This window comes from Aedes aegypti, chromosome 3 (assembly GCF_002204515.2).
Source record: "Aedes aegypti strain LVP_AGWG chromosome 3, AaegL5.0 Primary Assembly, whole genome shotgun sequence".
Lineage (NCBI taxonomy): Eukaryota > Metazoa > Arthropoda > Insecta > Diptera > Culicidae > Aedes > Aedes aegypti.
Window position 1 is genome coordinate 98671654 of NC_035109.1, and position 14353 is coordinate 98686006.

At 40.7% G+C, this 14353-nt stretch overlaps 1 protein-coding gene across 6 annotated transcripts in view; it reads left to right on the forward strand.

Annotated features, from left to right (window-relative positions):
• Positions 1 to 14103, forward strand: part of LOC5576331 (nephrin) — a 1001823-nt gene extending 987720 nt beyond the window's left edge. For 4 of the 6 annotated variants that reach the window (XM_021855560.1, XM_021855563.1, XM_021855562.1 and 1 more), the window contains exon 19: positions 12872 to 12960. Coding sequence is in view for 2 of the 6 variants with exons in the window: in XM_021855561.1 (XP_021711253.1) it covers positions 12872 to 13012 (141 nt within the window). In the remaining 4 variants the exon portion in view is untranslated. Of the gene's footprint in view, positions 1 to 12871 lie in introns of all 6 variants that reach the window. The other 2 variants (XM_021855561.1, XM_021855565.1) reach the window with 1 other exon arrangement.
• The last annotated feature ends 250 nt before the right edge of the window (positions 14104 to 14353 follow it).

Here is a 14353-nt window from a genome sequence, read left to right on the forward strand (position 1 = left end):
TCCGAATACGGTACTAGTCTGTTGAGAATCAACCTCTCCAATAACTTGCCCGTCGTATCTAGTAGACAGATAGGTCTATACGCCGACGGGTCACCTGGTGGTTTCCCCGCCTTTGGAAGTAGCACCAATTTCTGTCGCTTCCATACATCCGGGAAGATTCCTTGATCAATGCAGCGTTGCATCGTGGTTCTGAACATGTCCGGATCCGTGTTCACTGCCGCTTTTAAGGCAACATTCGGGATACCATCGGGTCCCGGTGCCTTGTTTGACGCGAATGATTTCACGACTTCTGCCAGCTCTTCGTTCGTCACTCTCGCCACTTCTTCTCCTTCATCTGCTGCATACGGCGCTGGGGGCCATGGGCTTATGGGATGGTGCGGGAAAAGTACATCGATTATCGATCGCAGCAACTCGGGCGATTTCTCTTGGGGCGCTATGGCTCCTTTGGTCTTAGCCATTACCACTCTGTAGGCGTCACCCCATGGACTAGAATTGGCACTCTCGCATAGACTTTCAAAGCATGCCCGTTTTCGACTCTTGATTTCCTTTTTGAGAGCCAACTTTGCCTCTCTGAATGCTGCACCGCGTTCCTCTCTTTGTGCTTCTGTGCGTGCGCGTTGCATTCTTCGTCTAGCCCGAAGGCAGATTGCTCGAAGATTTGCAATTGATTCGCACCACCAATACACTGGCGGCCTGTTCTCTCTAGGAGGGGCTTTTCTCGGCATGGAAGCATCACACGCTCGTGATATCATAGCAACTAGCTCTTCACCGTTTAGGTCCAGAGTGTTTCGTTCGCGCCTCAGGGCTTCAGTGAATACTTCGCCGTCGAAGCGCGCTGTTTTCCATCCTCGGGCTTGGGTCGAGTTACATCGCGCTGCCTTCCGCCCGCCTGGTATTATACTATAGCGAATCGATTGATGATCGCTATGAGTATAACCGTCATCAACGCGCCAGTTCATGGTACCTAAAAGGTTAGGACTACAAAACGTCACGTCGATGATCGATTCTGCACCATTTCTGCGGAAGGTACTCACTGTACCCACATTTGCCAGCTCTACATTTGATGCGGCCAGGGATTCCAACAATAGCTGGCCTCTTTGATTGGTGCAGCGGCTACCCCACTCCACTGCCCATGCATTAAAGTCGCCAGCTATCACTACTGGCTGCCGATTAGCTAGTTCGGCCATCATCCTGTCAACCATGTGGGAAAATTCCTCAATCGACCACCTTGGGGGCGCGTAACAACTGCAATAGAACACGCCGTTGATTTTTGCTATCGCAAAACCGTCATTTGAGCTAGAGACTACTTCTTGGATTGGGTATCGTCCTGTCGTCCCTATAGCTGCTAGCTGTTGAGACCTATCCGCTACCCAGTTCCCGTTGTTGGCTGGTATGCGGTATGGGTCCGATAATAACACCACGTCAGTCTTGGTTTCCGAGACTGACTGCCAAAGCAGCTGCTGGGCTGCATCACAGTGGTTTAAATTTAACTGTGTTACTTCCGTTTTGGCTGCTTTGATACTCCGCTTGTGCCCGGACATTTGGGTCCGCCCGTTAAGTGTCCGTTGTCTGCTCTGTCGACACATATTAGGCACTTAGCGATTTGCTTACAATCGCTTGCCCTATGGCCTTCAGCGCCGCATTTTCTGCACATCTTACTTCTGTCGGGACCATTGCAATTCCACGACTTATGGCCCTTCCCGAAACACTTGAAGCAAACTTCAGGAGGCTGTTGTATGCTCAGCCGGCAAACCGACCAGCCTACCTTGAGTATGCCCAAGTTCTTCGCTTTGTTGGCCTCTGCGACCGGCAGCCTGATCGCCGCCACCTGGGTGCCCTGCGGGCCCTTTCTAAGGTGGATGGCCTTACTGGCTACGTCGATGTCACACTGCTCTTTGAGGGCAGCCGAGACCTCCGCTGCATCGGTGACCTCATCCAGATTTTTACACTGGAGAGTCGCTTCAGCAGTAAGGGATCTTACATCAACCTCGTCACCAAGTACTTCTTGTGCCAGTTGCTTATAGACTGCACCCTTTTCCTTGGCGTCCTTCTTTAAGACTAGGATCATTTCACCAATCCTAGTTCGCCTTATGCTTCGCACGTCTGCGCCCAATGGCGATAGCTTCTCTGTGCTTCGCATCGCCTTCAGAACCTCAGCGTATTTTGCTTCCTCCGTTTTGATAACGAGGGCTTCGCCTAAATTCCTACGTTTCGCTGTTTTCGGTTTCCTCTGTTTTTTCTTATTTCCAACTCGTATCCACGGGTTGCTGTTGCCTTGCGCCCGTGGTTCCTGTGGATGCACTGCCTGGTTCCGGTTAACCCGTGGCTCCTTTTTCTTGGCTTTCTTGGCCTTAGGATTGGTGTTGGCCTCTCCTTTGTTGCCATGTCCTCTTGATCGCGGGGCTTGGCTCGTGCCAGCTTTTCCGCTTTGGAGGACGGCCGCGTAGGTCACTTTTCCCTTAGCAACCATACGTCTTTTCGCCACGTATTCATCCCCGGAAGCTTCCCTCTTCCGCATCGCGTATCGAATAATATCATCAGATATATTCGCGTTGCCTGTGAAGGAAAACACTTCGGTCTGACACGACCTAGTGTGACGGTCTCAAGCCATGAAATAGAAGAAGCTAACGTTATCCAACGTCAACTTGGCGGTTGTATCTCGGAAACAACCTCTTACTTTTGTTCGAATCATACTCCATTATCAAAGTTACCCCAAAACAGAAAACCAACTTTCGATTATATGAAAAATTATATATCCATTCAAAATGAATCTTTTGCCAATTTATCGACTGTAATCGATAGCTAGGATGCCAGTACTTGTTTTAAAAATATAAATTGTAAATCGTTGAAACAACATGCAAAAATATTCAAGTTTTCTTCGAAAAAACTATCAAAGTTACCCCGTTTTACGGTACATGTAAACTTCAAAACGTCAAAACCATATAACAGCAAAAAAATGCTACTTTTCTATGAAAAATAAGACATACCTCGATATTTCCCATTTTCTCAATAGTTTAGTCACGAAAATCAATAGTTTTCATTGTTGGATTAGATTCGTAGAAAGATTTCCAATCGATTGGAGCAAGAATCTTGAAAATCTACTCGGGCGTTAGTAAGTTATTAACAGTCAAAATCTAACCACTTTTCGTGACGCGAGCGATTTTTCGTTTTTCGATATTGTACCCCAGTATGTTGCCGTAAGACGTCAACCAACGTCAAAACCTCAACATCTCCGTGCCTAAAATTACATCAGTTTTAATTTCTGAACGTGGTACTGACTTCATTTTATCTCCGTATCAACAAAAACACTCTTATTTATGCTCTAAATCATCCGTGCGTAATTTGTTGTTCATGCGTAACAAGTTCGGTGTTCATTTTACCATCCTGTTCATTTTTTTTCACCCCTTCCCCTATGACAAATGGTAAACAAACTTCATGCTGTTACACACATGTGACTTAGCAATCTGTATGTAACCTAGCGTGTTATTTGTTTCTTTTCAACCACAGATTCATTTTCAATGTAACTTATTCATTTTGACAGCTCTAGGGGATGGTACACAAATTATGTCACGCTAAATTGCAACTTTTTCGAACAACTCCCCCCCCCCTTTGTCACACTTTTTGTATGAGTCCTCTGAAAATTTTGTAAGGCTTGTCACGCTTGGCTTGACCCCCTCCCCCCCCTTGGAGCGTGACGTAATTTGTGCACGACCCCTAGGTTAAGTTACATGCAAGTAAAAATGCAACACCTATGTAATGTAAACAAAGCGTAATTTATAATGTAATAGTTTAGTAACCAATCATCAATAAGAGATGCTACAAATTATCTGAAATGCAACGGCAATGTAATTTGTTTTATTTTTCTAAAATATTGCATTTGTTACCAGTGCTACTTGGTCAAATCGATAAAACTCATATCAAATTTCTGCACGTTATTTAAGTCAAATCTTAAATCATAAATCAAAGTTTAAGTATGTATTTTATGTTACTAATTGCATTCATTTATTTTACTCTAGCAACACTGATAAAAGTAAGAGGTTGTTTCCGAGATACAACCGCCAAGTTGACGTTGGATAACGTTAGCTTCATCTATTTCCTGGCTCGAGACCGGCACAAACTTATGAGAGATTTCTACTGATAAAAATCCAATCAATTTTCATATTATTTGTTGCATGTCAATTCCGTCCTATTGTGGACATTGTGTGTTAGCACAGAAAATCTGTCGTGTAAGTTTGGTTCGGATAACACTTCAACACCGATAGACCGTTATACTCGAAGAAGTTCCGCACCATGAAGAACTTTTTCTGCTTCGTAGTGGTATCCGGAGAAATGTAGAGACAAATCTGCGATTCCAGAGCTCGGCCGTCATGGTCCTGCAGGAAGCGAATGGCCTATCTGATCGGTTTGTTTAGGATTACCAACCTGTGCGCGATCCAAGCCAAGCAAGTCAGCATCATACCGAAGGACATCCAACTGACTCGTCGTATCCGTGGAGAACGCGCTTAAATTGAATTGCAGCACAATTTCCAACAAAACGGGTCATTCGATGTAAAAGAGTTACAACCAGAGACACTTCATCTATAACTATTAATTTATTTATCAATTATAATGTTGGTTGATTAGTTTTCTAGTTAGCTGTTGCTGATTAGTTTTAGCTCTTTGTTTGACAAATTGATACTCTGATCGCTCTAGCATGCATTTGCATGTAGGTAGCGACGATGACAACGGACTTTTTCAAAGTACAGTCACCCCACAATTATGGATAGCACACAGGTATGGATCAGAGTTGGAATAAAACGGGAATATCTCATCAAATACAGGTGCAATTTAGCAGAACACATTTTACCTACGTTAACCATAAATCTGTACAGCATCGTAATCAATCATAATATGCTTAAGTATATTTTTTCCGTCCGTATGAAATAAAATGTCAACCGTATTCCCAGAAGCGTTGATTCATATCTTTGGGGCATTGAAACCCATACCACAGTTATGAATCAAAGATAAGACGATTCCGAAAGAAACGCCAAAACGTATGCTTTCACTAACACACCATTCGTTTACTTCGCAGATAAATTGCTGTTATAGTGTTTTGACGTTGGATAACGTCTTACGGCAACATACTGGGGTACAATTTCGAAAAACGAAAAATCGCTCGCGTCACGAAAAGTGGTTAGATTTTGACTGTTAATAACTTACTAACGCCCGCATAAATTTTCAAGATTCTTGCACCAATCGATTGCAAATCTTTCTACGAATCTACTCAAATAATGAAAACTATTGATTTTCATGACTAAACTATTGAAAAATAGGTAAATATCGAGGCATGTCTTATTTTTCATAGAAAAGCACATTTTTCTTGTTGTTATAAGGTTTTGACGTTTTGAAGTTTACATGTGCCGTAATTTCGAGTGAAATTGATCATTTTTCATGGTTTTTCGTGTCTGTTTTCAATCATGTTGAAAATGCCAAACAACTGAATACAAGTACGACGGTCAACCTCTTTGGCTCATGTGCCAAAATGTTATAACAAATGTGGTTTTAGTGCTAAAAATCATCCCTTAAATAGAAAATCGGGAAATCCCATTTCGGGGTGAAATTGATCACTTGTCAATGCGATTATTGTTATTTTTTGAAACGACTCTACATAATGAATATGAGCTCCCTGAATTCGAATATTCTTGCAAAATGCTTAATAATGCAATATGTAAAGAAATAATGAATAGTTAATTTCTATAATTGTGATAAAAACGCCTAGATGTAGGCAATTTCTTAAGGAAAAACCTGATATCCAACAGAAATTTAATTATTTCAACCGTATGAGCTAATTGGTACCAGTTTAGAAGATGAAATCGGGCTCGGGGATATATTTTAAGCATCCTTACAAACTTTACTTACAGTGACCCCACAGTTATGGATCAACTAAGGGTCATTTTTCAGAACAAAATATGATTAAAACACATGGTGATACTGTACAAATTAAAATTACCTTCCTGACCATGGAGAAAATAGTTGTTTTCGAGAATACAGCTCAAAATTCTCGGTTATTTACCAAAAAGTGTCGATTTCAATAGAAATTCCAAACGATGTCCACCCCACAGATGTGGATCAGTGGGAGAGGAGGATTCTATTATGGATCAAATCGACTCATATTATGGATCAAAACACTATAACAGCAATTTATCTGCGAAGTAAACGAATGGTGTGTTAGTGAAAGCATACGTTTTGGCGTTTCTTTCGGAATCGTCTTATCTTTGATTCATAACTGTGGTATGGGTTTCAATGCCCCAAAGATATGAATCAACGCTTCTGGGAATACGGTTGACATTTTATTTCATACGGACGGAAAAAATATACTTAAGCATATTATGATTGATTACGATGCTGTACAGATTTATGGTTAACGTAGGTAAAATGTGTTCTGCTAAATTGCACCTGTATTTGATGAGATATTCCCGTTTTATTCCAACTCTGATCCATACCTGTGTGCTATCCATAATTGTGGGGTGACTGTACTTTGAAAAAGTCCGTTGTCATCGTCGCTACCTACATGCAAATGCATGCTAGAGCGATCAGAGTATCAATTTGTCAAACAAAGAGCTAAAACTAATCAGCAACAGCTAACTAGAAAACTAATCAACCAACATTATAATTGATAAATAAATTAATAAATCAATTAATAGTTATAGATGAAGTGTCTCTGGTTGTAACTCTTTTACATCGAATGACCCGTTTTGTTGGAAATTGTGCTGCAATTCAATTTAAGCGCGTTCTCCACGGATACGACGAGTCAGTTGGATGTCCTTCGGTATGATGCTGACTTGCTTGGCTTGGATCGCGCACAGGTTGGTAATCCTAAACAAACCGATCAGATAGGCCATTCGCTTCCTGCAGGACCATGACGGCCGAGCTCTGGAATCGCAGATTTGTCTCTACATTTCTCCGGATACCACTACGAAGCAGAAAAAGTTCTTCATGGTGCGGAACTTCTTCGAGTATAACGGTCTATCGGTGTTGAAGTGTTATCCGAACCAAACTTACACGACAGATTTTCTGTGCTAACACACAATGTCCACAATAGGACGGAATTGACATGCAACAAATAATATGAAAATTGATTGGATTTTTATCAGTAGAAATCTCTCATAAGTTTGTGCCGGTCTCGAGCCAGGAAATAGATGAAGCTAACGTTATCCAACGTCAACTTGGCGGTTGTATCTCGGAAACAACCTCTTACTTTTGATCCATAATATGAGTCGATTTGATCCATAATAGAATCCTCCTCTCCCACTGATCCACATCTGTGGGGTGGACATCGTTTGGAATTTCTATTGAAATCGACACTTTTTGGTAAATAACCGAGAATTTTGAGCTGTATTCTCGAAAACAACTATTTTCTCCATGGTCAGGAAGGTAATTTTAATTTGTACAGTATCACCATGTGTTTTAATCATATTTTGTTCTGAAAAATGACCCTTAGTTGATCCATAACTGTGGGGTCACTGTAAGTAAAGTTTGTAAGGATGCTTAAAATATATCCCCGAGCCCGATTTCATCTTCTAAACTGGTACCAATTAGCTCATACGGTTGAAATACCGTAAAACGGGGTAACTTTGATAATGCGGGTAACTTTGATAGTGCGAGACCCTCAACATATTGAACGAAATAACGAAATTTCTGTCAATCAGTTAAGGAAAACGAATGCAAAAGTAAAGAGTATTAGTATGACACTTCATGTCAAAGCTATTTCCGTTGGAATCAAGTGCATTTGAGGATTTTTATGCAAATAGTAAAAAATTACAAGATTTTTGCATTTTTGCAACGCTTACAAACAATCTGTTCTACGACCACTATTTGATGAAGTCATAATGAGATCGTCACTCACCCATGACAGCCTAGTTATAGTAGAACATGAATTCAGTCTCAAATCTCTTAGCGAAACCCATTTTTACAAACTGGGACCATTTTTGTAATCTAAGTCAGAAATTTCCATATAGCGTTAAACGCCTAGAGGTATGCAATACCCTATAAATGTTCCGTAATTCATTCAATCTTGTTCGATTTATACTCCATTATCAAAGTTACCCCAAAACAGAAAACCGACTTTCGATTATATGAAAAATTATATATCCATTCAGAATAAATCTTTTGGCAATCTATCAAGTGCAATCGATAGCTAGGATGTCAGTACTTGTTTTAAAAATATGAATTGTAATACTTTGAAACAGCATGCATAAATATTGAAGTTTTCTTCGGAAAAACTATCAAAGTTACCCCGTTTTACGGTAATTAAATTTCTGTTGGATATCAGGTTTTTCCTTAAGAAATTGCCTACATCTAGGCGTTTTTATCACAATTATAGAAATTAACTATTCATTATTTCTTTACATATTGCATTATTAAGCATTTTGCAAGAATATTCGAATTCAGGGAGCTCATATTCATTATGTAGAGTCGTTTCAAAAAATAACAATAATCGCATTGACAAGTGATCAATTTCACCCCGAAATGGGATTTCCCGATTTTCTATTTAAGGGATGATTTTTAGCACTAAAACCACATTTGTTATAACATTTTGGCACATGAGCCAAAGAGGTTGACCGTCGTACTTGTATTCAGTTGTTTGGCATTTTCAACATGATTGAAAACAGACACGAAAAACCATGAAAAATGATCAATTTCACTCGAAATTACGGCACATGTAAACTTCAAAACGTCAAAACCTTATAACAGCAAGAAAAATGTGCTTTTCTATGAAAAATAAGACATGCCTCGATATTTACCTATTTTTCAATAGTTTAGTCATGAAAATCAATAGTTTTCATTATTTGAGTAGATTCGTAGAAAGATTTGCAATCGATTGGTGCAAGAATCTTGAAAATTTATGCGGGCGTTAGTAAGTTATTAACAGTCAAAATCTAACCACTTTTCGTGACGCGAGCGATTTTTCGTTTTTCGAAATTGTACCCCAGTATGTTGCCGTAAGACGTTATCCAACGTCAAAAAGGTTTGAATAAACTAAATACAGTCACGTCTCCCAGGCGGGCTAGTTAGCAAGAAACTTTTGATTTGCTGATATGTGATATAGTTGGCATCGATTTTTTTTTCTGATGTCTCAGGACCCTGACGGAGCCGACGGAACAATTGCTTCGACAAGGAATGTAGGCGATTTTGAAGGAGAAGAATACAGTGCGGGCGGTCATGCTGCAGCAAAAGACCCAGTAGAACGTAGAACGTTATAGACGAAAACGGCAACAGCAGACCTGCCTTTTTCGAGGGAAAAAAACGCCGCCTGGAGGAGACGGAGTGCGAGGAGATGGAACAGCTGTGCCGGTCTCAAGAAACTCGTTAGTTCTATCAGAAGCTCAACGCATCCCGCAACGGCATCGTGCCGCGAGCCGAAATGTGCAGGGATAAGGATGGGAGCATTCTGACGGACGAGCGTGAGGTGATCGAAAGGTGGAAGCAGCACATCGACGAGTACCTGCATGGCGCTGAGAGCACAGACAATGAAGGTCAAAACAACAGAAGAAATGCCTCCGTCAGTACTATGGTCGATGGAAACCAACCAGCCCCCACTTTGAGGGAGATTAAGAATACCATTCATCAGCTCAAGAACAATAGAGCTGCTGGTAAGGATGGTATTGGAGCTGAATTTATAAAGATAGGTCCGGAGAGGCTGGCCATTTGTCTGTACCGACTAGTAGGCACAGTCTAGCAAACAGAATAGCTACCGGAGGAGTGAAAGGAATGGGTAATATGCTCCATCTACAAGAAAGGTGACAAGTTAGATTGTAAGAACTTGAAATTTATCATCATCCTGAATGCGGCCTACAAAGTGTTATCACAGATCATCCTCCGTCGTCTATCAGCTGTAGTAAACAAGTTCGTGGGATGTTATCAAGCCGGCCCCATTGAAGATCAATCGACAACGAACAAGACCTTTATTATACAACAAATCCTCCAAACATGTCGTGAATACCAGATCCCAACGCATCACCTTCTCATCGATTTCAAGGCGACATACAATAGTATCGATCAGGATGGGAGGATGGGGGGTGTTCTATGAAAGTATTGAATGTTTCCCTATGGAAAATTATGGACGAGAACAGCTTTCCCGGGAAGCTCACAAGACTGATAAGAGCAACGATGGAAGGTAGAACAATTTTGTGAAGCTTTCACCCTGCTACAACCGCCTTAAACGCGAGACAGCTGAAGTTGGACTGATGGTGAATGCGACCAAGACAAAGTACATGCTATCTGGTGGAGACGAGCGCGACAAAGCTCGCCTAGGAAGTAGTGTTACGATAGACGGGTATACGGAGGCGCATCATCAGTGGAATTTGGAGCTGCGGTCAAAAGAGATTCACACCCACACCAAATGTACCAAGGACAAAACGCGCATACTGCCCTCAGTTCTCTACGGCATAGCTTCCCAAACTTGGATTTCGCGACCCCCCAACGTCTCGTCAGCTTGCTTTTTATTGATAAAACGAGCAAAGCGATGAGAGATCGGGGGGTCGCGAAAGCTAAGTTTAGGAAACTATGCTCTACGGGCATGAAGCGTGGACAATATTCGAGGAGGACTTGCAAGCAAGGTGCTTGGGACGATCTTTGGCGGAGTGAAGGAAACCGGTGTGTGGCGGCGAAGGATGAATTACGAGCTACAGCGAACCCAGTATCCAGAAGGTGACCAAAGCTGGAAGGATACGATGGGCAGGGCATGTTTCAAGAATGCCGGACAGCAACCTTGCAAAGATGGTGTTCGCTTGGGATCCGGTTGGTACAAAAGGCGTTGAGCACAGCGAGCTAGGTGGGCGGATCAAGTGCGTATTCATTTGGCGAGCGTGGGGCAGAACCTAGGATAGAGAGGCCACGAACCGAGTATTATGGCGTGGAATTGTTGATTTAGTATTTGCTGTTTATATGTTAACTGAATAAATGAAATGAAATATAAAATGAGAAGTCCTATCAAAAGCCTGAGTAACGATCCATGCGCTCAGTTTAAATGGCTGCATTAAACAGTTTCCCTACATAAAATATGAAAAATTCTACCAAAAACCTGATAAATTTAGGAATTTGGGTAAAATGAGCATGTTAACGATCTGTGCGATCAGTTTCAATTCAAACACTCATTGTCTTAGACTGTCATCGCTTAAAAACATAATGGCAATAAGCATAAGCATAAAGCATAAGCATTGATGACCATACAATTCGTAGTTGCTACTCCGTGATTGACAAGAATAATCGAAGTTGCACAAGGAACCAACAGATGTAGCTTGGGAATAGCTTTCCATCTTCAATGTACACTTTCGAGAACTCCAAACATTATAAAGTCAATAACGGCGCCGGCCACGTCCTTACGGTCATCGGGGAAAGGTGGGATTATGAGTGTGACATCCATTGTTACTAGAGACCGAGATCACCTCTCCATCTCCATGGTTGTCACAGGGAGGAATTTGTTAGTGGGGAGGGTTCAAAAGCTACATAATCAGGATTCACCTTGGTAAGTGATGCGATCCATGCAGCCTTAGTTCAAACAGTCACCTATTAGTCACTACAGACAACGTGTTCCTAAAGTAAGTCTACACTTTCAGTGTCGAACCATTCAAAACGATTACTGTAATAAAAAATGTTGGATAATAGATAAGGTATGTGTATTTGAATACTTTTTAAACATTCACAAGAGTCTTTTCAAAACCATACAGGTTTGGTTAAAAAAAATCATATAAGTGACTTTTCTATCGTTGTCATTATTGAAAAATATTTCACAATAAAATATACATTAAAAATGAAAGCATGAAACGAGCACACCAAATTGATCCTTCATCCCTGACTAAGCAATCATAAGCTACTTTATCAGCATACTTGATATACACATGGCGACGCGAAAACCGAACTAGCTTACTTGGGCCTTCAAATGCACTGCCCAGCAAACGAAACGAGTGCCAGAAAAATAGACGTTTCACCGGCGACGCGAAAACCAAACTAGCTTGCTTGAGCCTTCAAGTGCACTGCCCAGCAAACGAAACGAGTGCCAGCTTAAAAACATAATGGCAATAGCTTACAAACAACGCTTAAGTAAAATTAAATGAAAAATCCAATAAAATGGGTAATTTGGGTGAAATGGTATGATACTCCAATCTAAAAAACTGTCAATAGCTCTTACACAGTTTTCCTGCATATCATGTGTGAAACCCTATCTAAAACCTTATGAAAATGGATAATTTGGGTAAAATGGGCATTATAACAATCTTTGTGGCTATCATAACCAATTTCAGTTGATTCCTCAGACGACTTCACGCGTTGCGATCACAACATACATAATTCTTCGTCCCTACAGGAATAAAGTAGACCCCTCTGTGTGCTCCTTAGCCTTGTTGTCTGCCCAACAACTCCGATCCCTTTCGGTACTGGTCGGGGTACGAGCAATCTTAGAGAAGATCGGGTAACTAACTCCGCTGCTCGTATACTGCCGTGAATCGCAAGTCAGTCCCATCGGTGCAAAAGTCTGTAGTAAGACTGATATGCGGTTACTTTTCATTATGGGACCATTTGACTTGCTGTTGTTTCCAAATTTTTCCGAACAAATCATATTATTTCATAAGTGCAGCTGAAAGAGCATTGGAAGAAATGCTGAAAACTGAACTCAACTCAATTATGACGAAAATGCAGATGGGACTGACTAGCGATTCACGGCAGTATATGCTCGATTTACAATAAACGTGTTAAGACGCCATGATTGAGAATGTCATACAACTTACAACATTAATCGTTTCTTAATTATGATACACTAACAAACTGAAACTATTCAAACGCATTAGTTACAGCATTAAGTTACATTACGTCCTCTCATTTCTTCCCTTTCCAGCCATCGAGCCTACTGCAAACCGTTCCCGAACTGCCACCCCACTGCAGCACACCAGACTCAGTGGCTTCGTCCACCCAAATGCCCCCCACCAACAACGGCGTCAACAGTGAACGAATGCTGCACAATGCAACCCGTTTCTGATAGGAAGCCAGGGCCCAATCACGTTCCAAATACTGAACACTCTCACGTGCGGCAAACAACAACAATAAGAAGAGGTAAACCCACTTTTTCCCCTCCCCAAAACTCTAAAACCTAGTAAAGTGAGTTGGACGTACTTTTCGGTCCAGCCGTTTCAAAAGCATTTAATCTTAAGCTCTCCAATTTGAAGTAAATTGAAAACTGAAATCTTCTACTCTAACAAAAACACGAACATAAAAATTTCCATCTGTTCTACTGTAACTGAATGCGACTCGTTTGTAAATAGTAGAGCGAAAGAGACAAACTTTACCGAATTTGCAAATAACTGTGTATAATAATGGAATAACAACAAACGTGAATGAGATGTAATAAGTTTTTATACACTATAAAGCTACAACAAACAAAAAAATGGTGACAATGTAACTAGGCTAAATCGAAACCGAAACGAAGCAAACCTTTCAATTTTCAATCAAACTACTGCAAGTGAATATTTAAAACAACTTATAAACAAACGAGAAAGGATAGCAACAGTAATTGTAAAGTTAGGTAAAAGTAATCCAACTAATTGACCGATGTAAATAGATTAAACCAGAAAATAAAAAGTTTTAATAGGGAAAAAGAGTAACGAACCATTAACAGCCGTGGAGAAAATCAAAAATCGATGTAAATTATTGAAAAGCAAAATTAAAACCGAAAATAAACGAGACATGTTAACAAAAAAAATGGAAAAGTGTTAAGCTGAAAAAGCTGTGAGAGGGAAGTAAAACATTCAGTGCAAATCTTGCAAATTCTTAAACAAAATAAAAACGGTGGAAAAGCATGTTCAAATTTGTAAATGAGAAACCATTACTACGACTTATTACAAAACAGAAAAAAAAGTGTTTGGAGAAGCGTCTAGGACAATGGGAAGGGAATAACGAGCTCAAACAAGAGCGGTTAACTAACGATACAGTAATTAGGGAAACGAGGAGCTGGAGGCAGAATGAAGTCACAAAATTTCTCATGATTGTTATGCGTTGAAATGTGAGAGCAGGAAATACGAGACGAAGGTAAAATACATGAATAAATAATAATGCAGGGATTATTTATCGAGATGAGAGTGGTTTCCTTTCATGTGCTGAAACATCCGAAATTCTACCCCATTAGATTTTTCAACCATGATTTTTTTTTAATGCTATGAAGAATACCGTTCGCAAATCAGGTATGCATAGACCGGCTCCAGGAACATGTTCTCTTCCATTATATTTCGTGAATCGTGCCCTTCATCTCTGATTAGAACTCTATCATTGAGATTCATTCAACAAACTAATGTTGTAAGTAGCCTTATATTTTTGATACTAGTGG